The sequence below is a fragment of the Mustela erminea genome, chromosome 1 (genome assembly GCF_009829155.1).
Source record: "Mustela erminea isolate mMusErm1 chromosome 1, mMusErm1.Pri, whole genome shotgun sequence".
Lineage (NCBI taxonomy): Eukaryota > Metazoa > Chordata > Mammalia > Carnivora > Mustelidae > Mustela > Mustela erminea.
Window position 1 is genome coordinate 113,922,908 of NC_045614.1, and position 22,361 is coordinate 113,945,268.

Genomic DNA, 22,361 nt, shown 5'->3' on the forward strand with positions numbered 1-22,361 from the left:
AGCTTGCCCTCCTGAGAGACGCTTGCTCAAACCTCGCCTCTCTCCTGCCTCATGCAATTAGTGATGAGTTTTATGTGTTGGAATTAAGAAGTGGACCGGTCAGCCTGTCACAGTAGGACCTAAGTGGCAGCTGTGTGAAGAGCTGAGGTCTAGAACCAGCCTGCCCTGCATCCAGGCCTGCCACCCACTGCCAATTCTGGTTTCTCATCTGTAAAGCGGGGATTAGACTGCCAGTTTGCAGGGTTGTGAGGACTGATTTAGTTCAAGTAAAGCACTTATGATGGTACCTGTTACAAAAGACCCCAATAAATATTAACTTCTTTCCTTAGCATTGTGCTGAAAGGAACAAGGGAAGGTTTAGAAGGATCCCTTTTTAAACTCGGAAGTGTCCCAAAGCTTTCCTTTCACTTATTTCAAGACTCAGGCCCAGCAGCAGCAGCTCTCCCTCATTTGGGCAGTGCTCAAAACCTCTGCTGAGTCTGCTCACCACACTCCCAGGTCTCTCCTCTGCCTCCCTCACCCTGACCCCATGTCCTTAGTGCCAGACTTTGGTCATGCCCTCCCTGCTGGTCTCCTTGCCTCAGCTCTCTCCTCCTCCAATGCTGTTCTCTACTTTTTCTCACATCCGTTTTCCCCAAATATTCACTTACCAAGCATTTTAATTGAGCTTAGATGATATATGGAAGATGCAAAAATGAGCAAGCCATTCAAGGAAATCCAGGCAAGCTGGGAACTACAATCTTGATTAATAACTGCACGCAGCTTGTCATCGGGCAGCACATGGTGCTGGGAAACCCACTTGAAGGAACTCAGGGTTGAAGTGGAGTCCATTGCTCCAGGTTTGAAAATCCCTCACAGCCCTGCAGTCAGGTTACGGATCTATCCTGTGGGGCTGCCTGGTACCTCCTGGAGGCTGTCTTCCAGTCTACAATCTCAGGCTCAAGCAGAGCCAGGATGCTCTGATGCCAGGGGGGTGTAACCTGGTTTGTGTCTGTGGGGAGACCAGACCAGGCCCGGGGAGCAGCTCCTAGTAGGGTGTTCTGTTCCAAAATGACAGATCAGACTGGGGCATGGCCAGACAGGGTAAAATGCACCTTCTCTCCTATTCTGCACTGAAGTTGGCCTGGAAACCAGTGAGCGCTTAGCAGAATGACTGCATCAGGCAAATCTCAAGACAGTGATGGCACACTGGAATGAATAATTCTGTGACTGGCATCTTTGAGTGGCATGTAGATAGATACAGAGAACCATGGCACCCTGGGCCACTAGGAACTGGCCAGATTGTCTGAGAAGGCATCAGTGAGAGTGGGAGGGCCAGCAGAGGCAGGGAGGCCAGGATTTCAATGAAGACCCTGCAAATTGAGGCAGTCTCAACCCTGGCAGCTCGGGATTGGTCTAACAACTTGACATAGGCAGGGCAGCTCCATCTCCAGCAGCTGTGAAAGATCAGCTTCCCATGGCTAGGGATAGGGTCTCCATAGCTCCCATGATGGGCTACCTGGAGTGATCATGGGCAGTCTTTTGTGTCGCCTTCCTCTCTCCTCCCTGTCCCATGCTCTCTGGGATGGAGCCGGGTGACTTTGTCCACATTTTCCATCCTCAAGACAACCATCTTTTGCCAGCCACCCTCCCCTAACTTCCAAAAGTTCACTTTACACATTTATTGTGAGATCTTTCTCAGCTGCTGCAGTTCATTTGTCCCACCTTTCCGAAGTCTGGTCACATAGGCTTGTACTGTCATTTATAAAAACTCTTCATGTTTCTTCCATGGAATCATAAAATTGGAAGCTAACCCAGAGGCTATATTGTGTTCCTCCTACCCAAGAGCCATTCTCTAGGGCCTGGCAGGGCTGAGCAGTCTGAGACGGGAAACTCACTCTCCAAAAGCAGCCTGAGCTATTTAAAAAGTCTTCCTTCCTTCGAGCCCAAACCAGTCTACCTCTGGAGTCACTCAAGAGAAAATTTACCTCTTTTCTCATAGTCTCCAAATCACAGACTGGTCACCCACGAATCACTTTGAGCACTTGTGTATTATATGGTTGCAGCTAATCTTCACAAGTATCCTATCAAGAGACCAGGGAGGCAAGTGTTCAAAAAGGTTCAGCGATTTGCTGTGGTTACCCAGCTAATGCTGGCAGCTGGGACTTGATCTCAGGCCCAACTCCAAGGCCTGTGCTCTCTGTACACAAAGCCACCTCCAAAGCATTTTCACTTCAGCTGCATTTTCACTCACTGGGGAGTTGAGGACTCCTAAAGGGATTCACAAGTTACTGAGGGGTAAAAAGGCCGAGAGCCTGGCAAACAGGCAGGCGTGGAGCCTACCCAGGTGTCCCCCGACTGGCCCACCTGCAGGCCTGAGCCTGGGAATTTAGAGGGGGCTGGGAAAAGGCTCTCAGGACTTTGAGGGTGCGCCTGGCCACAGACAGGGCCAGACGTCTGAGAGGATGGAGGCTGAGGTTGCTGCCTGCTGAGTGGCCCTTTGGCTAGGTTCCTATGGCCATCAGCACCTGTTCTGCCTAGGTAACAGAACCTTCCCATCTTTATTCTCCTTTCTTCCAAAACAGGTTCTTTACCCCAACTACCTACGCACCACAACAGCCTCAGGGGCTTAGACTCCTAGGTCGAACTCTGTCAATTCTCCACAGAGGCCAGCCAGCTCCTTCTGTGGACTGTGGTTTCTCCATTATCTTTTGGGAACGCAAAGTTCCTATTTTAGTGTCTTCCAACAATTATAGAGAGCAGCTAACTCCTCAAGAAACAGTATTTATAAGTCATACAACCTCTGTTAAACATCTCTCTGAGATCGCTTCATTGAAAGACAAAGTGCTGTTTCTTCCCATTCGACCCCATTCTCAATTCTCTTACTTCCCAGGCCCCTTCTACATGGTTTGAGGGAAAATAAAGAATATGAAACCACCCAAGCAAAATGGGGACAAAGACAGTTTCTTGGTTTCTCTTCAGTCCCATCTAAGGTTCTAGACCAGAGAAGCAGGGGGAGCCTACATCAGAGACCACTGGACTAAGCAACTGACAAACCATGATTTGTCAGGTTACAGCATCAGTTCATTCCCATGAGGTGTGGGGCTGAGGCAGCAGAAAGCATGCCTTCAGCTAAGGCTGTGCCTGGGCTGTGGCAACCAGCAGCTCAGAGATGTACCACGTTATCCTTCATTCCACCAGCTCGGCCCACCCGATGTCAGGCAGGCGACCTCGGAGCCCTGGCGGCTTTAATGACGTCTCCTTCCAAAGACAAGACTCGTCTGCCACGGGCTTCATCTGCGTGACTGATACAAGTGTTACAAACACCCCAAACCCAGAGCCCGGAGACCCCAGCCCCCAGCGGAGAAGCGCTGCAGCCCTGCCGGGGAGCAGCACACACAAGGCCAGGGAGATGCAGGGGCAGATTTAATTTACACAGCAGCCACTTGGGGCCCAGTCAGAGCTGGGGCAGTAGGGCAGATCTATAACCAGAGGGCACCTCTTGCCCTTTCCCTTGAAGCCCAGTCCTCACAGACACTTAGATGGGGCTCCCTGGGTTGTGCAGAGGATGCTCCAGTCAAAAGGAGATTCGGAAATAAGGCTGTCCCCAAAGCTGGGGGAAGTCCGTGGCCTGGAGATGGTCGCCTACATGGTGGCCCAGGGGTCTGAGAGTCCAGTCCATGTCCCGGGCACAGTCCTCACAGCCTGTGGCCCTAGAGGAAGCCCTCACGGCGGAACTGTTCCTGGAGAAGGGCGCGGTACTGGTCAAATCCCCCCTCGACCCGGGTGACGCCACCGCCTTCGCACACCCACAACTCCCGGCACACCAGCCGGATGAAGCGCTCGTCGTGGGACACCAAAATCACGCCGCCCTGAAAGACACAAGGCCGGGGGCACTCAGGGGCACCTTAGTGGTGCTGAGGCCTGGGGAGAGGTGGGTAGCCTGAAGGCACACTCACCCTGAAATTGTTGAGAGCACGGCCCAGAGCCTCAATCGTCTCCATATCCAGGTGGTTCGTCGGCTCATCCAGAATGTAGAAGTTGGGGCTGGAAGGCAGTGCCCAGGGAGGCAGGCAGTTACGGGGCTTGGGAGAAAATGAACTCCCCGATATGGAGACAAGACAAACATTTTCCACTACGCGAGACGGGGAGAGAAGGCCAGAGCTCACCAGGGCATGGTCATCTGAGCAAAGGCTACCCGGCTCTTCTGGCCTCCGGACAAGCTGGCAACAGGGCGCACGGCCAGTTCTCCAGAGATGCCATACCGGCCGAGCTGGTGACGATACTCCTCCTCAGGCCGCCCTGGAACAGGCCTCACGCCATCAAGTGGGTTCTTGAGCTGACTCCCTCCCATCACCCTCCCCTCAGCCTTACCTCAATGCCCATGTCCTTATACCTAGACTCAGGGCTCGCTGCTCAGCACCCCACCCCAAGGCAGGCCTAGCTGTAGGGGTCCCCTCTTTCCTCCACTAGAGCCCCTACAGTACCGGGAAACCTGCGGGCCAGCAGTTCCACTGCGCTGACATTCAGGTCCAGCTGCTCCACATGGTGCTGGCTGAAGTAGCCAATCTTCAGATTCCTACAGGCAGAAACAAAGGTGGAAAGACAGGGTGGAAGGCAATGCCCATAAAGGAGTGCAGCTACAGAGTCGCTGGGGACTGGGGGGCTTTACCTGTGAGCATGTCTGATGCCCCGAACAGGTGCCAGGTCCCCCATGAGCAGCTTCAGCATGGTAGACTTCCCAGCCCCGTTCTCCCCAACCTGTCAAAAGAACCACGAGAATGCTGAAGAGTTGTCATGGGCAGAACACAGAAGCAAAGATGAGCATTGGTTCTGACCAATGACTCCTTCAACAACCAATAAAATAATATTAAGGATCTATATAAATGAAGGAACTAGTAAAGTCGTAAAGGAAACTGACAGCTGAATACCTACTAAGAGCACGGGGTTTAACTCTCCCAAGAACCAAGTAAGGCAGCTGCTATCTCCATGCAGTAACTGAGCTACCACTCGGCAGAATCAAGACTGGATATCTGACCCTGAAGCCCATGCTATCTCCTCCCTGCTCCATGGTCTGAGGAAACTCAGATCTGAGACTAGGAAGATAAACTCTTGCTCTATGTATTCATAAAGTACCACCAGCCAGGCTTTCTAGCTCTGCAGGAAGTAGAGCAGGGAAGTAGAGCAAAGTCCTTGGCCCAGGCCAACTCCTGCTCCTGCATACCACTTCCCTTTGCCGCCGGAGGACCTGGGTCAATCCATACCACGTGCTGGGGTGGGAGAGTCTCAGCTCACGGAACAGAGGAACAGCAACCATACCACACAAATGCGGGACTCGAGATCAGCAGAGACGGAGAGGCGGCTGAAGATGACATGCTTAGGATCATAGTAGAAATCCACCTCATCTAGTTGCAGAATTGGCGGTGAGAACTTCTCAAACCCATCCGGGAACCTGCAGGAGGAGGTGGTAAGGAACATGGGAGCAGCCAGAAACACGAGCTCCCCACCAGTTTCTCAGCCCAGCACTCACTTCATCACCACCTCCAACTCCTTGTCCACAGGTTTCAGCTCTGGTCTGAGGAGAGAGGGGGCAGACTAGATTTATGGCTTTAAAAACTAACTGTATTTGTTCTTACTACACAAGTAACGTATGTTCAAAGAAAACTTAGAAAAAGCTTGTACTCCCACCATCCAGGCTATATTCATATTTTAGAGTACCTTCTTCTAGTTCACTATATATTGAAAAATAGGGTTATCCTTTCTGTAGGTTTTTGGCCTACCAGTTAAGACACCGTGATAAGTATTTCAATGTCACAAAAACTTATGTGCTTTTGATTTTAGACTCCCCTCCCTGTGCTCCCCACACCAGCACCTCTAGAAAGGTTGATTTCAGATTAAGCCCCCCGAGTTCCACATCATTAGTCATTAAAGAAATGCAAATCAAAACTACAGTAAAATATCACTCACACCCATTAGGCTGGCTAAAATTAAAAAAAGACAGATAATAAGTGTTGGCAAGGATGTGGAGAAATTGGAACCTGCGTACATTGCTGGGAGAAATCCAAAATGGTCCGGCTGCTTTAGAGAACAGTTTGGTAGTTCCTCAAAAAGTTAAACATAGGGGCGCCTGGGTGGCTCAGTGGGTTAAAGCCTCTGCTTTCAGCTCAGGTCATGATCCCAGGGTCTGGGATCGAGCCCCACATCAGGCTCTCTGCTCTGCAGGGAGCCTGCTTCTTGCTCTCTCTCTGCCTGCCTCTCTGCCTATTTGTGATCTCTGTCTGTCAAACAAATAAAAATCTTAAAAAAAAAATAAATAAACATAGAATTATCTTGTAGCCTAGCAATTCCACTCCGAGGTACATACCCCAGAAAACAGAAAACACAGGTCCATATATAAATTTGTACACAAATGTTCAGAGCACTATTAGTCATAAGAGCCAAAAAAGAGGAAACTTCCAATATCTCTTGACTGAAGAGGCAATGGACAAAATGCTGTACGTCCTTCCAATGAAATATTACCTGACCGTAAAAACAAAGTACGGATACACGCTACAGCATGAAAGAACCTCACCAACACTATGATAGGTGAAATAAGCCAGACACAAAACATCACATTATAGGATTCCATTTATATGAAATGTCCAGGATAAGCAAACAGATTAGAGAAAATAAATTAGGGGTTGCCTAATCCTATGGAGAGCAAGACTAATTCCCAACAGCAATGTAAAATGCTCTGTTTTCCTGTTGGAGAGGAGACTAAGGCTGGTTTCTAGAAAAGGGGAGACCTAGAATGGGAGGGCAAGGGGTGGCCGGCAAAATGAGGGCAGAAATTAAGAGACTAGGAGTCACGGCCCGGTCAAGGGCACTGTACTCACAGCTTCTCCAGCATTTTAAGTTTACTCTGCACTTGAGAGGCTCTGTTGGCATTGTAGCGAAATCGGTCAATGAAAACCTGTGGGGACATGAGTGTAGGCACTGGTCAGGTTCCCTCACTCCTACAGACTCTGACACCCATGGGATGGGGCCCCCAGCCCTGCCTGTCCCCACACCTGGATATGCTGGCGATACTGCTGCTGTGCCTCATACTCCCGCTGCTGGTTAAGCAGCCGCTCCTGCTTGCTCTTGATGAAGGTCTCAAAGTCTCCCCGGTATCCATCTAGTCGCTGGCTGTGCAGGTGGATGATGTCTGTGGCTATGGCATTCAGGAAGTTGCGGTCGTGGGAGACGACCAGGATTGTAGAGGGCCATGTCTGAGGGAGTCACAGGATGGCAGACCCAGTTTGGGAGAGCAGTCAGCTTCCAACCCCCCAAGTGTCTTAGAGGCAGACCTCCCCTGGACCTACTCTAACATCTGTAGGCACTCACTTGCAGGTAATTCTCCAGCCACAGGATGGCCCTTACATCCAGCATGTTTGTGGGTTCTGGAAAGATGGGGGAGGACATATTTGGGATTGAAGAGCTACAGAACTTGGATGCTGCCATCTATCCCTAACTCAAAGTCAGGGTGCCCCCTTTCAAACTCACCATCTAACAGCAGAAGATCTGGCCTATAGAAAAGAAGAATGTAACCCTTAAGGTTTTAGATCAGCAGCTCATGGACCTCCCATGAGCCAAGCCCCATCCTCCACAGTATCTGTACACAGGCCCCGGAGACTCACCTAGCAAACAGAGCCCGGGCCAGGGCCAGTCTCATCCTCCAGCCACCTGAGAACTCCCTAAAGGAACAGAGATCACATCAGGGGTAGATGTTTACCAAGAGAGGCAGAGGCAGCGTCAACAGTGCTGATAGCCAAGAATGGCAAGGGCCACTCACCGGGTGGGCTGCTGTTGCATTTTAGGGGTAAAGCCAAGCCCAGCAAGAATGACTGATGCCCTAGAAGTGAAGAAATTTTAGAACCTGCTTGAAACAGGTGACAGAAGGGAAAGGAAATATAAAGGAGGGAAGGGGAATTTTAAATACCTGGCAGGTGCCTTGTCAGCCTCAATCTCCTCCAGTTTGGCATATACTTCCGCCAACTGTGCAGCTTCTGAGCCCTCTGCCCTGGAGTGGGAATGGGAGGAAGGGCACTCAGCCCGAATGGGGGCATTCTAGGTGGAATGCCCTGTACTCTATGCAGCTGGAGAGCAGGCTGCTCACTGCCTTGTTGCCAGGACAGGAATGCACTACAGAAAGCACCTGCTCAAGTCAGTGAGGGCAGTGGGCAGTGTGGAAGGAACAGGGCATTATAGCTCCACAGTGTCAGGTTCTAAGCTCTGCTGATTATTAGGATGAGAGTGCCAGTTACAGACTGTGGCACTATGACGGGCACTCTCTAAAGAACCGTGGCTGCCGGTCATTCTCCATCTGTAGCCCTTACCTGCCAGTGGCAATCTGGGCGCTGAGCTCCCGCTCCCTCTGCAGAAGGTCCTCCCTCACGGTGTCACTTTCTAGCACACTCTGCAGGGCAGGGGTGTCGTCTCCAGCAACCTCCTGCTCCACGTGCAGCAGGGAAATGTGGGCTGGAACTCGCAGGCTCCGAGTGGCCAACATCTTCAGGAGTGTCGTCTTCCCCAGCCCATTTCGACCCACCAGCCCATAGCGGCGGCCCCATGCCAGGTTCACATCTGCTCCAGCCAGCAGTACCCTGCAGGAGTAGGAGGAAGAACACAAAGGGTGCTGCTCTAGAGACAGGTATACAACAAATTTAGCCACAAAAAAAACAATGTTATTTTAAGCCCCATTTCATCTGTCCAAATTCTCCTTTAACTGGAAAAAGAAAAGCATCACCCCTCCCCACGGCCACTCCCTCACCTATCGCCAAAAGATACATCAAAGTTCTCAATTCGCACATCATACGATTTGTTCTTGCCAGATGATTCCAACCGACTCTCCTTTCTGCTGCCTGCCTGGCTGGCTGATGCCTCTTCCAAGACTCTTTCAAAGAGAGAAACGATGGCTTTTAGCACTCCCAGCCACCCTTCCATCCCAATACAGACTGCTCTGTTCTCTTCTCAGCACTTCTTGCTAAACTCACAGAGGAGTGCTGGTCTTGAGTGTGTCCTTCTCTGAGCGCTTCTCCTGCTTTGCCTTCAGTCGAGCCTCAGCCTTCTCTAGCTTCTTTGCATTCACAGTCTAAAGGTGCAGACACAACCATTTCAGCCTAGGCTGGTAGGCTCAGAAAGGAGCCCCAGAAAGAACATCTTAAGTTACCCTTTCAGTGAAAGACATAATCAGAAACCCCCAGAAAAATCCTCCAATATTTGGACAGTCAATTTCTACCCCCACTATAGACATGGCCCCTCCCTTTTTTCCTTCTCCTCACCGAGGACTGTTCCCTCTTTAGCAGTCCTGGAAGTTTGGTGCCACAGTCTGTAAGCGATAAGAAAAGCAGTCACCTTCTCCCTAAGGGAAGGGAAACTAACATTTTGAGTAACTAATATGAACCAGACACAGACAAAAACATTTAAAGGAAAACCTTACAATTCCAGAAATAGCTTTCATCCTCCCCATATTTCAACCAAAAACAAAAACAAAAACAATTCCCAGATTAAGAACACAGAGACTGAGGCAGATAAGCAACTCCTACAAGCTCACACAGTTGATTAAAAAGCCACAAAATTGGTAAGTAAACCTAAGTCTGTCCAGCTCCAAGGCCCATAAGATTTCTACCCTACCTAAGAGCTTGGAAAACTCTCCAACCCCATTCCCTTCATCAACGACCTCTTCTGCCCTCAGTAAAGACACCAACTAGCTTCTACATCCTCATTCTTTTGAAAAGGTACCAGGAGTCTTGGGCTCCAGGGGCTGGCTGGCTGGGGGAGGGGTAGGAAGCTCAGACAAGGGCAGAGAGCAGCTAGTTCAATCTTCCCTCTCTCACCGTAGTTTTCTGTTATCTTTGACAACTGGATGGGGGCGTCTAGTAGCACCTGGCTGTTTCCCTGGGTCTGTGGCTCATCCCTTGAGGGTAGGAACAGAAAGCGCAGAATTAGGAATTGAAGAAAAACCTCTATGGCCATCAGACCTTCTTCCCTTACGTCTTGTCTCCTTACCGTCCGCCTTCCCATCGTCCCCACGAATCCCCCTACCCTGGCACGTACAGGCGCAGAGTGTTGTACATGCGCTGGCACACAGCCCTGATGCCCGCGTCATCCTTGCTGTCCCCGGACACCTCCTGCAACAGTTCCCCCACCGCTTCCACCAGGTCATCCACAGACTCGAAGTCCGCGCTGCCGCTGTGCAAGACGCCTGGCCCGGGCGTGGCAGGTCGAGGAAGATAACGGGTAGGGTAGACATACAAGCAGTTTTAGTCCCCGAAACACTGCCCCACTCCGGGCTCCAGACCTAACCGGCCCTCGGGACAAGAGGTCACGCAAAGGAGAGGCCTAGCAGTGGTCCCCGACATTGCCCTCCCTTAGCCTTTCTCCCAGTGACTTTCATTTTGGCCTCCCCAGCGCGCAAATTCCGTTCGACTCACCCGTCACGTAGTCGAAGACCTGTCCGTCAATTTCGGGGAACTCGCTCCGCAGGATTTCAGCGCAAGTCGCCATGTTCCAGTCGGGCTCCCGTCCGCGCAGGCGCCGTTAGACCAGAGCCAAGACGCGCCTCCTGCCGGTCTCCCAGAAGCTCACCCCTTCTTCCAAAGCGCATGCGTAATGGTGACGTAAGAAACGCGCGGAACGCCCGGAACCCAGTGGACCGGGTGAACGGGGCTGGAGGAACCGTGCGCAAGCGCCGCTCAGAGCCTACGCTCTAGCTTCTCTCTCTGCGCTTGCGCAACGCCGTTTTCGCTGAAAAACTCGCCACATGTGCGGTTCTCGCTGTCTTCTGGGAGCTGGAGTTCCGAGATGCATCTGCTGCGGGTGCAGGGCAGCCCGGGGCTTATCAGGGCGCGGGTGGGAACCTCCCAAGAGACAGGCGGTTGATAAAGCACACGGGCTCCTTTAGGCGCTTCTGTGTCAGCACGCCCAGCCGGGTCCATTTTGGAGGCCACCGAGAGAGAACTTTGCTGACTCATGCTTGGTCCTTGGGCTCTCAGAAGATCCCTGCACAGTTCTGAGACCCATGGATTTTGTTCTGGTCCCCAGGGCCTATGGGCTTCTAGTATTCGGCAGGTGGCCAGCTTCCGTTCTCTCATCTATGACAGATCAGGGGACCTCTGCGAATTGTGCTCACCCAGTCCTAACATCACCCCAGGGTACAAGACACCACCAAAGGGCTAGAAAATGAGGTTAGCCAGTGCAAATTCACTGCTATTTATTCCCTACCTACACACCAAAAACAGACTTCTTTGCACCAGGAAGCTCAGCAAACGAGTGTATAAAGCTACTTCCACTGATTCCTTCTAGAAGTTAGGACTTTTCCCCAAATGATGTTACTGCTTTACATTTAACGTGAATATTCTTCCAACCTAGCTCTAAGATCTTCACCTAAGACACATTATCCTTTTGCCATTAAGAAGGATCAATCCAACTATTTAGTTAAAAAGGCTGGGGCACCTGACTGGCTCAATCAGAGGAGCATGGACGGAACTCTTGATATTCAGGGTCCCAAGTTTGAGCCCCACGTTGGGTGTAGAAACTACTTAAATAAAACTTAAAAAAAAAAAAAAAGTTTGAAAAGCTAAGCTACTAGATCTAACAAACACTTTATAGGCAATAGATGGAAAGAATTTTGATAGGTAAACTACTTCTTTGACAACACTGGCTTCTTTGACAACACTGTAAGAGCTGAGAGAGAACCTGTGGTTTATAGGATTTAAAAAGCGAGGGGTGGGGCGCCTGGGTGGCTCAGAGGGTTAAGCCTCTGCCTTCAGCTCAGGTCATGGTCCCAGGGTCCTGGGATCGAGTCCCACATCGGGCTCTCTGCTCAGCAGGAGCCTGCTTCTTTCTCTCCCTCTGCCTGTCATTTCCTCTGTTTGTGTTCTCTCTCTGGCAAATAAATAAAATCTTAAAAAAAAAAAAAAAAAAAGTGAGGGGTGCCTGAATGGCTCAGTTGGTTAAATGCTGGACTCCTGATTTCATCTCAGGTGGTGATCATGGTCATGAGACCAAGTCCTGTATTGTGCTCTATGCTGGGTAAGGAGCCTGATTAAGATTCTCTCCCTCTCCCTCTGCTCTTCCCCACTCTCCTATAAACAAACAAATAAATAGCATTCGCTGACCACAGTGGACCTTGTTTAGATCCAGATACACGTTGTAAAAAATTCCACAGGACTCTTGGATTAAGTGTGAACACAAATCATGAAATACTAAGGAACTAGCCATGAGTTGATAATTGTTAAAGTTGAATGAATGATAGGACATGTGAGTTTATTATATTTTGATACTTGTTTGTATTTGAAATTTTCTCTGATAGATTTTTTAAGTTTAAAATGGCTGCAGTCAAACAAGGGAAAGATGATGAGGGCAAATTTGTTTGTATCTGCTCCAACACGCCAGCAAGGTATGGAATACTCCTCTCAAGGACAAGCTCATCACAAGATTCTTTGGAGAGGGGAGGTTACAGAAAAGAGAATCCCTTTTATCAGGGAAGCCTGGGTAATTGGGTAGAGGAGAACTGAGGTCAGTTCTCCTTGCTTAATCTCTGCTAATAGAAAATACCTGCCTAAAGCTAAAACTGAACTAGGGAAAGAATCCCTACACTCAGGGAATTGGAATCAGGTGGAGCTGCCTGCCCTTGAGGTTCTGTTTTGGGGAGACAGGAGACCTGGGGTAATACCAGTCAGGATAAGGGCTTGGATAACCTTGAAGGGCCCAACAATCGGCACAACACAAGAGAAAAGCCTTAAGACAGTTCAGAATATAAAATTCTACTCATGCAGGCAGCATGAGGTTTGGGAAGAGCAATCCCATCAGTCCCCCTCCCCATTGAGCTTCCACATTAACACTTAGCAACTCCGCTCTACAGTTTATTGGATTTATAACTGGACAAAGTCACACGTGTACAAAATGAAGCTCACACTATCCCAAAGCAGAGTAGGGATTGAGGGCTGGGGATCCGTTACTGGCCTTTGGGGGAGCTCCGAGGTGAGGGGCAGCCAACCCTCCCACTCCAGAGAGATGTGGCCACAGGGGAGGGGAGGAAAGGGAGCCCACCTGGCTTTGGTCACAGAACAGAGAGCCTGGCATGGGCCAGGGCAGACAGATGGATGGTGGAGTAGGAGCCCCAGAAACCACCCTGCCCAGGGAGCCCGGGGAGCCCAGGGAGCCCAGGGACTGCTCCACCAGTCCCGCTCGCAATGTAGTTGGTCCAGACCTAGACTCAGGGGCTGGTGCAAAGGGAAGGCAGCAAAGCAGGAGGGAGGAGACACTGAAGTATGGTGGCCCAGGGCACCCAGACCCACGGAAAAGGGCGGGTGGGGAGGCAGGCTAGCTGCTACTAGGCAGCTAGCAGCGGGTCTCATAAATGCCACTGCGGCCAATGTAGCGCACCCATTTGATGACATCATGGTCGCTGTAGTTCAGCTTCGGTTCAAACACCTTCAAGTAGCGCACCTTGAGCCCAGAGGGTGCGAATGGCACCTGGGTAAGGGACAACTCCAGTTAGGGATGTGGTCTTCCTCTCACAACTACTCTCCTCTAGGAAGTTCTGTAGCCTTGACCTACCTACTTCATATCTACTACAGGTGTCTGAATGATTGGGGTCCTGAAAGAAGCTGGGGGAAGCTAAAGAAGGGTCTTCTTAAGAGGTTATTAAAGAAGAAAGCATATCTAAGAGTAACTTAAAATAACCACTTAGGTCTGAAATCAGGCCTTGCCTGTGATAACTTGATTTAATTCCTTTAAGCAGCAGGTGGCAGCAACCAAAGACTCACTGTAGAACACACTGATCCTGCTCAATAATATGGGCTTAAAAAATAAGGTGGAGAAAAGTTTATGTCTAACATGCATAAAGCAAAGTCAGCCCATTCTCCTGTCTGTAGATAAACTTTGTCTTATTTGGCATTCCATCTAAATTTTTCCAAAAAATTGTTTTTATGACAAGCTTTAGAAGTCAAAGATTTTTGTCAGTGTGGATAGCAATTTCTAGTAAGAGGTCTGAAGGGGGAAGGAATGGGTCTATGAATTAAATCATTTCCCCTGCCTAGGTCTCATCTGCAGGTAGTAAGGTACAGAAATTGACCTAAACAATCCTAAGATCTTTCTTAGCACACCCTGCCATGGCTCTAAGGCCTCTCCTTTGCCATACCTCAAAGTTCATGGAAATGGGGGGTCGAGCCCATTTCTTCTTGTCATTGGTGGGCAGAAGTTCAATCTCAGCGCTGATCTGTGATTCCTTCATGCCTGCCATGCGCTTGATCCTGGGAACAGAGGGGCAGTAAGCAGCAAGTGCCCCTGATAGCTTGGAGGAGTTTTAAGGTGGAGGGTACCTTTTTGGAGGGGTACGGACAAGGAAACTGAGGAGCATGTGGGAGGTGCCAGGACAAACAGTATGGGGAAGACCCTGCTAAGCACTTGCAATGGAACCTTGGGCCTGCTACTCCTTTGGCACTGTGGGCTGCAGTTTTAGCTTAAATACACAACATGCTATCCCCTGCTAGGTCACAGAAATATTCCAGGGGAAAACATGGAAGCATTCCGATAAATGCATGCATGCACTCAAATGCGGGCGTGTACACTTTTACACAGAGGTATGGGGCTGACAGCATAAGTAGAGGCTCCTGGAAAAAGACAGGCACCCCCCGCCCAACACACACACACACAACACACTCACTCTCTCTCTCGCCCAAGAAAATGAAGGTAAAACTTAAAAGGGGGTACAAGGCATCTTGAGACCTGTAGCGGCCTCATGAAGGAGACTCACTTCCACACAATGGCGTTCTCGCTGGCCTTGTACTTGGCCTTCCCCTTCATGCAGATCACCTGTACCCCACTTGTGTTCAGTGGGGTTGGGATCCTCACCTACAAGTGAGGGAACTCTGTCAAGCCCTGACATCAGCTGCTTTTATACCCAGAGACAGTGCTGCTTCCTCCCCAAGTCCCTTGTTCTCACCTCAATCTTCTGAGCCAGTAATGAAGGCTTGAAATTGGACTTGATGACCACCTTGACCTCCAGTTTGGTGCGTCCCACTTCTCGCACCAGTGGGATCACCCGGAAAGGAAGGATGATGTCCTTGGTGGTACGATACCTTTAGGGGTTGGGAGCAAGGTTGGCACAGCAGAGCCTGTCCTCCTCCCTCCCCCCATTTCTCTTGGCCAGCAGCACCCCCTGCCTCCTCACACCCCAGTGGCACCTCATTAGCTCAAACTCTCCATCAGGTGGGATGAAGCTGATGCTGCGTTCAGAGTCAAACTTGCTGAGTCGCACACACTGGTGGAACGTGCAGTCATCGATGGCAATTGATTGCTTCCCACTGCGAGCAGGGGCAGAAGGTCTCCTCGTTGGTAAAGAAGAGTGGCAGGAGAGGGTTGGCTGGGAGGCTATCCCACCCCCAAAGGCTGCCATATCCTGGATGAGGCCTGCACTACAGACTGGAAAGCTACCAGAATGCAGCTTTCTGACTCAGGGGTCCCTGGTGCTGATTTACGGAGAGTGGGAGCTTTACAAGCTCATCTCTGGAGAACTCTGTTGCTTGGGACCCAGAGATTTCAGGCACAATGGGAGGCCATCAATATGTATAGAAGAGTCTCAGCCCTGGGGATCAAACAAAGGGGTCTACTCTTGAAGTAGGATGAGGACAATCTTCTCATCTCTTGTAAGCACAGATGTCAAGAGTAACCAGGCAAGCACACCCTTGGGAAGAGGGAGTCTGCACTACTGCAGAAATGGTATCTTGAAGGAACCTGTGATAGACCAAGCCCTGCTCAGCCCTCGAAGGTCCACCCTCTCCCACCAGCAATCCCGCTCAGGCACCTCTTGCTGGTTTCATCAGCTGTGCCTTTGCCTTGCTTCTCAATGACAATCTTGTCGTTCATCCCAAACTTGCACTCAGGCATGCCACTCAGGTAGCTCTTCATCACCACCCGGCCTGACACATGGGCGCTCAGCACTTGCCCTGGTGACAGACAGACACATGGGAACATGTGAGTTAGGACAAGAGTGCTGCCCTGACCCTGCCCCTCCGGCTCATCACAAGTGGGCTCTCACCCTGGGGGGACATGAGGAGGTTCACACTCTCCAGCACGTCCAAGAAGAGCTCATTCCGACGGTACTTGATGCCCTCCCGCCGCCAGCCGATCTGCCCAGTCACCTGGCTGGTGATCTGCGATTGCTCTTCCTTTGTCTACATGGGGTGACAGAGAAAAACACGAATGGCCTCATTCCCCTCCACCTTCAAAGACCCTGTCTCTATCCCCACTCCACTCTCACCCCCACTCCCTTCCTCCCTTGCCCCCATGCTGCCAATAACTCATCATCCCCATGAGCTCCATGTGGCAGGGCCTGAAGAAAGCTGTAAAGGTGAAGCTGAGGTAACTGCTTACCTGATGCTGGAGGCCAAAGGGCCAATGTGATGCCCACAGGAAGCAGTAGGGGAGCACAGATGGGAAGAGGCAGGCAGAAAAGGAGGAGAAGGCAGATATAAGATCTGGACCCCAGAGGAGGGCCCATGCTCTCCCTTTCTGAGGAATACCAGGCCTCCAGGGCAGCCCACACCCTTCCTTCCCCCAGTGCAGAAGGAAACTGCTTGAAGTGTATTCCCAGTAACAGGGATGCTGAGTTGGCTGCTCCTAGGGTGGAGGGCCACATGAGGCAAAATAGGCCTGCAATCACGGTAGAGGGCTCAAGCCAGCACTTCCTGTCAGAGGCGGGCTCTTGAGTCATCTGGGACAAGGCTGTGAGGGGGAAGCTCAAGGTAGATGGGCCCCACCCTTGCTGTGGCTATCCCACTGAGTACCTGGCTCTTGATACCCTGCTGGGTGATGAAGGTTTTCAGTGCGCCTGTCTCTGAATTCTGTGGATAGCCAAAATCCAGGATCTCTGCAAAAGGAAGGGAACCATCACCCCCTGGAAAAAACTGAAGGCTCCTTCAGTCCAGTCCCTCCCCTGGCCAGGACATATCTGGCCAGCACAGCTCTAGAAGACCATGGGATTATCTGCGGCAATGTCCTCTGGCTTTGTAGCATTTACTCTGGGATTTGTGCTCCATAAGAAAACGTACTTAAAACATCAGATTTTTTTCACAGAGAAAATCAGAAGAATCTCATAGCTAGTGCGTGAGAGATCAAGAAGCACTGAGACCTTAGAAAACAGACTCTGGGGAAGATGGAAAGACTCCCTTTAATCATACCCTACAGAGGAACAGAGATAATGCAACCCCAGAAGTCAGTAATATCTCACTGTCCTTCAGGCTCTGAGGTAGCTGTTGAGACAGAAAGCTGGAAGGACACTCAGTGAACTAAGGCCCAAACCACAAAGGTAAGAGGGAAATGTGCTTAACTGCAGGAGGCCCAGCTACCAAGCCCCCCACTTAGATTCCTAGCCCTCTGAAATATCTTTTGGTCCCCCAGCCCCTTTCCCCACCTCTACTCACTAGCCTATTTCTGTGTTCTACTTCAGAGCAGCCTTTAAGGCTGAATTTAGACTGGCCGCCTCAAGGCTCAAAAGACCAGACAAAAAAGAAAGTAAGTTCACAGGACACTGGAGGGAACCTCACACATGCTCCCTACCTCCAGGCTAGGCCCCATCAGGTCCATCCCCACCCTAGGCTCACCACCCTGCCAGCCTCACCATCCAGCAGCTCATATATGAGCACAAAATTGTTCTTGATGTTCTCTTCGCTGATCTTGCCGAAGTAGGCAGCCATTACGTCACACATCTTATAGAGGAATTCGAAGACCATGGCAGCATTGACATTCTGCTTGGTGACAGCTGCCAACCAGATGTTGGACCGCTTAACATGGAAGAAACTGGTGCGAGCGATGTTGGTGACGGGGCTGCGCACCTGCTGCCGGGCGTGGATAACATTGACCCGAAAAGCATCCACTGCATTCCTCCTGAGGAAAAGGGTACACAGGGGCTGCTCAGCACCCCATCAAACCTCACTCCGTGGGGACATTAACCACAGCTGTTAACAACCTTTCCCCACACCTTCACTGCTTAAGTCTGACATGTACTCTGAAGCCAACGCCTAAACCGCTGGGGCAGTTCCCTTGTGGCTCCCAGCAGAAGCACGGGAGTAGGGCCAGAGCAGAGCTGGTGTCTGAAAGCCACCAGAGTTAGGGAAATCAGGTGGGAATGACAGGACAGGCATACCACTAATAAAGTGAAGTCCATTAGGCTTAAGGAGGTATATTCCTGACTCCCAGACCTGGCCCCAATTTCCCAGCTGCCACCTCTCTAGTTTCTCAGTAAGCTCCAGGCCCAAATTAGAAAGATACCCTGCTCCTTCTTCAGTTCTCCCACTTGTGATCCTACCAGTGGGGAGGCCTGGCTCTTGCAGAAGTGAGACAAAGCCAGCATGACTTCAGAGAAGGTTCTAATCAATTGAGGAAAAGGCACCAAGGGGCCAGGGAGCTGGGCCATTCATTCCTGTCCAGGGTCCAATTCCAGGACGAGTTCAGGGAATGAAAACAGATGAAGAAAACAATGATGGGGGGCAGGGCCCCCCACCCACCTGTGCCTGGGTGGCAGCTTGATAGGCTGCTTACCTATTGCTACGGCAGCCAATGAGATGGGATGAGAGAAATGACGCCAGCAAGAAGAGGAGAGTGGCAGCAACGAGAGAGAGGATTAGACACACAACACACTGGGGCAGGCAGCACACACCATGAGGTGGAAGCAGACGAGCAACAGGCAAGGAGCGGAAAGCACAGCAAGGCACGCAAGACAGTATGTGCCCTGGCTTAAGCAGGTTCATCCAGGGCAGGAGAGGGTGCAGATGGGTACAGCCAGCCAGGTTCAGGGAAGCCAGGCACTCCCACAACTCTAGTTCATGCCCACCACCACCCAATGGACAAATAGCCACAAAGGCCAGGCCAGCCCATTAGCCACAGAGCTGGGAGCCAAGGAGCTAGGGCACTACAGCATGCCCATTCTATAACTATCTGTCCTAAGCTCTTAAAGTTAGAAAAACAGGGCAGCACAAACCAGAGGAGCCTAATTTCATTAGAGCTGCTGAGGCTAGGATGTGTCCCCTCACTGAGGAAAGAACAGTGGCATGCAGGGTGGGGCAGAATGAGAAGGCAGTCTGTGCCTCCTTGTTAAGGTCTGAGGGACCCCGAACAAGGAGCTCTTCCAGGTCTACAGATAGGCCAGAAAGGGCTGCATGGCCTCCCTGCCCATCCCTCAGTGACCCTGAGAGTGCCTCAGGCTTGCTCACAACCTCTCTTCTAGAAGTGGCCCAGAGGAACTGAAAACAGCTGAGTCAGCAGCCTGCCTCCTCCCAAGAAAGGGAGTGGGAGCGGATCTGGCGGCCTGCAGAGGCTTTCAGAAGAATTCAGTGAAGGCTCTCACCATGTGAAGGGCTTCTGAGACTTATATGGACTAGTACCACTTGCCTGGCCACTAACTTTACCCTCTGGAGAAAGATCTCCCATCCCCTCAAAGGAGGAATTAATTTGCCAAGGCAAAAGCACTCATCTCCAGCAACTAGGTCTGTCACTAAGGGAAACAGAAGGCAGGAAGGGCAGGAGTTCCTAAGACTGTGGAGGCCACACAATTCCACAGGTCCCGCCTATTGCCAGGCCAATACCACCAGACTTAATGGGAACCAGGCTGTATTAGCGGAGCTTCTAGGATGCAGCAAGGGGTGGGGTGGCCCAAGTCAAGACTCTGGTAGGAACGGACCTGCTCTTGCATGCTGGGAAGGAGGGATGAAGGGTGGGGGCACAGCTGGTTCAGCCAGGGGACTCACCCGATGTCATCTCGGTAGACCCGGGAGATGAGCACCTCCCCCTTGTGATTATAGATGAATAAGCCTCCAATCATGGCGGCAGCTCAGTCTCCAAGGCCCATCGCTCTGAGAACAGACCTAGGACAGGCGGAGGCAGGGTAAGGGAAGGCCTGAGAACCTCGGCCAACATCCCCTGTGGGGCTGTGCAGGTCACCAGCTGGGCTTTTTTTCCTGACTCAACTCTCCAGTAAGTGACCCTGAAGTCCTCCCCAGGCATGCCCCTCCCCTTAGCCAGGCTCCAGTTCCTGTTTATCTGACACTGGAAAGGAGAAAAGAAATGGAGAGGGACTTGGGCCCAGGATTCTAAGGCCATTTTGATCTTCCCTTTTCTGGGGCTGAGCCCAAAGAGTAGCCTCCCCCACCCTTCACAGTGCTGAGCTCAGCACGGATCCTTTTTGGCCCCTTCCTGTGCAGACTCTCACTCAGATTCTAGCCGGTGAGTCACTGTGAAGGCCTGCCTGAGGCTGCAGGAATGGCGGTAGGAATTACTCCACTTGGTTCAGGCCTGGGGCCCCCAGGCATGGTTTAGGAGTACCCGGTCTCTCAGGCTCCACTACCCTTCTGAGAAGATGGCAGGGCCTGAACCTGCGGCTCTCTAATTCACAGAAGTCTAAACATTCCAGGAAAGGGTGTGCAGGGCGTGGGGAGGAGAGAACGGAGGCCTTAGGCCCTGACTCCAACCCAGGAGTGTGGCTCCAACCAATCCCAGGCAGTCAGATAAGCAGGCGAAAGAGCAGAGCAGAAAGGCCCCAGCCCTGGCAGGCTATACTTCAATGACCCAAGCTTATTAGTTATTTTTAACCACCTCCCTTTCAAAAAGGGAGGATCCCTCTCAGCTCCCAAATGCAATAAAAACTGGGGGTAGGGGTACAGGTTCATAAAACGAAGAGATCAACCCAGCTGAAATTCTATGATTCCAGACCCATGACATAACTCATTTCTGGCCTGAGTACCTACAAGCAAGGAGTGGAATACGTGAATTATCCAAATTATTTGGGTCAAACTAACTCAAAGTGTTTACAAGGAGAAAAAAGGTTAATTTAATTCTAGATTTCCTGAATTAGCTCTGGTATTAATTTTACAGGGCAGAGAGAGTTTAGCAGACTTTTCTAAACTGGAAAATAAAACCAATTACTGTGGCCATCAGGGTCTCCAAAACTCAGTGAGAGGCTCTCAAGGTGGTGGTGGATACATTTTACCCCTTGGCCCAAAGAGGCTGAGAGAAGAAATGCAAAATGGAGGTAGAGCCCTGGGCAAAGAAGCAAGTTCACAGGTATCAAGTGGTAGGGACCTCAGAGCACCACAGGAGCAGAGGTGGGGCCCGGGACAAGAAGGGAATCCTGAGTTAAGGGGAAAGACTGGTAGAAACAGCCCGACAGTCTACTTCAGGTGAGGCTGCAGCAGCAGAGGCCTGGGGTGGGGGGTGGGGCAGCGTTACATCTGGACGAAGGAGTTTCCCGTGTGGCAAAGGTCAAGCCTTTGAAGAGCAAAAACAGCAGGGAGAGCCTGACAGTGGTGAATAAGGGAAAGTTGGAGCTGCGTAACCTGCTTTGGGGTTCAAGCGTAGAGGCATGAGCGGGTGGTGGGCTTTTCTCCCTGGGGAGGAAGACATCGCGGGAAAAAAATGGCTCCACGGGGGTGCGGGGGCTGTCACAGGCCTGAGGAAGAAGAGCCGCGGGGTGTCACTCAACTGGGGGGAGGGGATGCCGCAGGGTGGGAAGCCTGTCACAGTCCAGGGAGGCGACACAAGGGGGTGTCACTGTCCTAGGGGACGGGGAATTGTCCTTGCGCTGAGAGGAGAAGCGCAAAGGAACAGGAGGGTTGTCACGATCCCGGGTAAGGGGGCGCCGTACAGCGTCCCCGCTCTGAGAGGATTCCAGTAAGTCTCTCTCTCCCGGGAGGCGCCGGACGGGTCAGGTGGAGGGCGCCGCTCCTTGCCCGTCCCGCAACCGCGCCCCGGGCGCCCCCGCCCCGCCGTCAGCTCCCTCTCGATCTGAAGGCTGAAGCCACTCCCTGGTGTGGGCAGCTTTCCGCGTAGCGCAGCGCAAGGAAAGGCAAAGCTGGGCAGCGAGGTAGGCGTTCTCTCTCACCCTTGGCCAGATCCGGAGCTTACCTGGTGTCCGCGGCCCCCTGCTCGGCCCGCCGGGCCACTCTCCGGATCCCAAGATGTCCGCCCGCCCCCTGCTTGCCAGCCCGCTGCCTCGGCTTTCACCGCAGTGCCGCGGCCCCGCCCCGAACATAGTTGCGCGTGCGCGTCCGGCGGACGCGCCGACTACATATCCCGTCAGGCCCTTCGACCTTCTCTTAGCAATTTTAAGCTTCCTATGTTCAGTAAAACTACAACTACCGACAGGCTTCGGCGGGTAGGAGTGCGGTGAGTAGGAATAGGAGGGGCTTTATCCAGCCTTTCACGAAATACAGATCCCATCATATGCCGCTCCAAGGACTTTATTTTCTCCGCTGAGCATTCTGGGAATTGTAGTCTGCAATCCATCCTGGTCCTATTTCAGTATTTAAGACAGCTTCAGAGGATTAATGCCATTTGTTGAAGCCCATCTGTTAAGCCTTAGA

General features: G+C 51.5%; 2 protein-coding genes across 5 annotated transcripts; both read right to left on the reverse strand.

Moving 5' to 3' along the window:
- Positions 1 to 392: 392 nt before the first annotated feature.
- ABCF3 (ATP binding cassette subfamily F member 3) lies at positions 393 to 10,597 on the reverse strand. 2 transcript variants are annotated; one of them, XM_032339104.1, is made up of 21 exons: positions 10,434 to 10,597; positions 10,057 to 10,204; positions 9,837 to 9,916; positions 9,282 to 9,328; positions 8,994 to 9,091; positions 8,771 to 8,893; positions 8,337 to 8,603; positions 7,940 to 8,020; positions 7,793 to 7,852; positions 7,638 to 7,694; positions 7,504 to 7,526; positions 7,345 to 7,400; positions 7,029 to 7,229; positions 6,855 to 6,931; positions 5,510 to 5,554; positions 5,299 to 5,431; positions 4,652 to 4,740; positions 4,467 to 4,558; positions 4,149 to 4,281; positions 3,939 to 4,026; positions 393 to 3,851 (listed from the first exon to the last, which is right to left on the reverse strand). In XM_032339104.1, the coding sequence occupies exons 1-21, from the start codon at positions 10,504 to 10,506 to the stop codon at positions 3,693 to 3,695; spliced, it is 2,130 nt and encodes a 709-aa protein (XP_032194995.1). In that variant the 5' UTR covers positions 10,507 to 10,597; the 3' UTR covers positions 393 to 3,692. The 2 variants fall into 2 exon arrangements, with proteins under 2 accessions (XP_032194995.1, XP_032195006.1); XM_032339115.1 differs by lacking the exons at positions 8,994 to 9,091; positions 9,282 to 9,328; positions 9,837 to 9,916; positions 10,057 to 10,204; positions 10,434 to 10,597 and having other exon boundaries at positions 3,693 to 3,851; positions 8,809 to 8,893.
- A 2,256-nt stretch (positions 10,598 to 12,853) lies between these two features.
- Positions 12,854 to 22,032, reverse strand: AP2M1 (adaptor related protein complex 2 subunit mu 1). Of its 3 annotated transcripts, XM_032339205.1 has the most exons (12): positions 21,904 to 22,032; positions 19,752 to 19,868; positions 17,627 to 17,892; positions 16,794 to 16,876; positions 16,381 to 16,386; positions 16,046 to 16,181; positions 15,812 to 15,953; positions 15,192 to 15,311; positions 14,951 to 15,086; positions 14,762 to 14,859; positions 14,147 to 14,258; positions 12,854 to 13,479 (listed from the first exon to the last, which is right to left on the reverse strand). In XM_032339205.1, the coding sequence occupies exons 2-12, from the start codon at positions 19,823 to 19,825 to the stop codon at positions 13,345 to 13,347; spliced, it is 1,308 nt and encodes a 435-aa protein (XP_032195096.1). In that variant the 5' UTR covers positions 19,826 to 19,868; positions 21,904 to 22,032; the 3' UTR covers positions 12,854 to 13,344. The 3 variants fall into 3 exon arrangements, with proteins under 3 accessions (XP_032195096.1, XP_032195104.1, XP_032195112.1); XM_032339213.1 differs by lacking the exon at positions 16,381 to 16,386 and having other exon boundaries at positions 13,345 to 13,479; XM_032339221.1 differs by lacking the exon at positions 19,752 to 19,868 and having other exon boundaries at positions 13,345 to 13,479; positions 21,904 to 22,024.
- Positions 22,033 to 22,361: the final 329 nt, after the last annotated feature.

What these genes read in the sequence shown, in the direction of transcription:
- ABCF3 (XM_032339104.1), bottom strand. Translation starts at nt 10,506, where the DNA reads ATGGCGACTTGCGCTGAAATCCTGCGGAGCGAGTTCCCCGAAATTGAC. An exon ending in ATGTACAACACTCTGCGCCT is followed by an intron (nt 9,917 to 10,056) that starts GTACGTGCCAGG and finishes CCTACCCTCAAG; the next exon opens with GGATGAGCCACAGACCCAGG. An exon ending in TAAAGAGGGAACAGTCCTCG is followed by an intron (nt 9,092 to 9,281) that starts GTGAGGAGAAGG and finishes CTGCACCTTTAG; the next exon opens with ACTGTGAATGCAAAGAAGCT.
- AP2M1 (XM_032339205.1), bottom strand. Translation starts at nt 19,825, where the DNA reads ATGATTGGAGGCTTATTCATCTATAATCACAAGGGGGAGGTGCTCATC. An exon ending in TACTGGCTCAGAAGATTGAG is followed by an intron (nt 14,860 to 14,950) that starts GTGAGAACAAGG and finishes CCTCACTTGTAG; the next exon opens with GTGAGGATCCCAACCCCACT. An exon ending in CCATTTCCATGAACTTTGAG is followed by an intron (nt 13,480 to 14,146) that starts GTATGGCAAAGG and finishes TCCCTTACCCAG; the next exon opens with GTGCCATTCGCACCCTCTGG.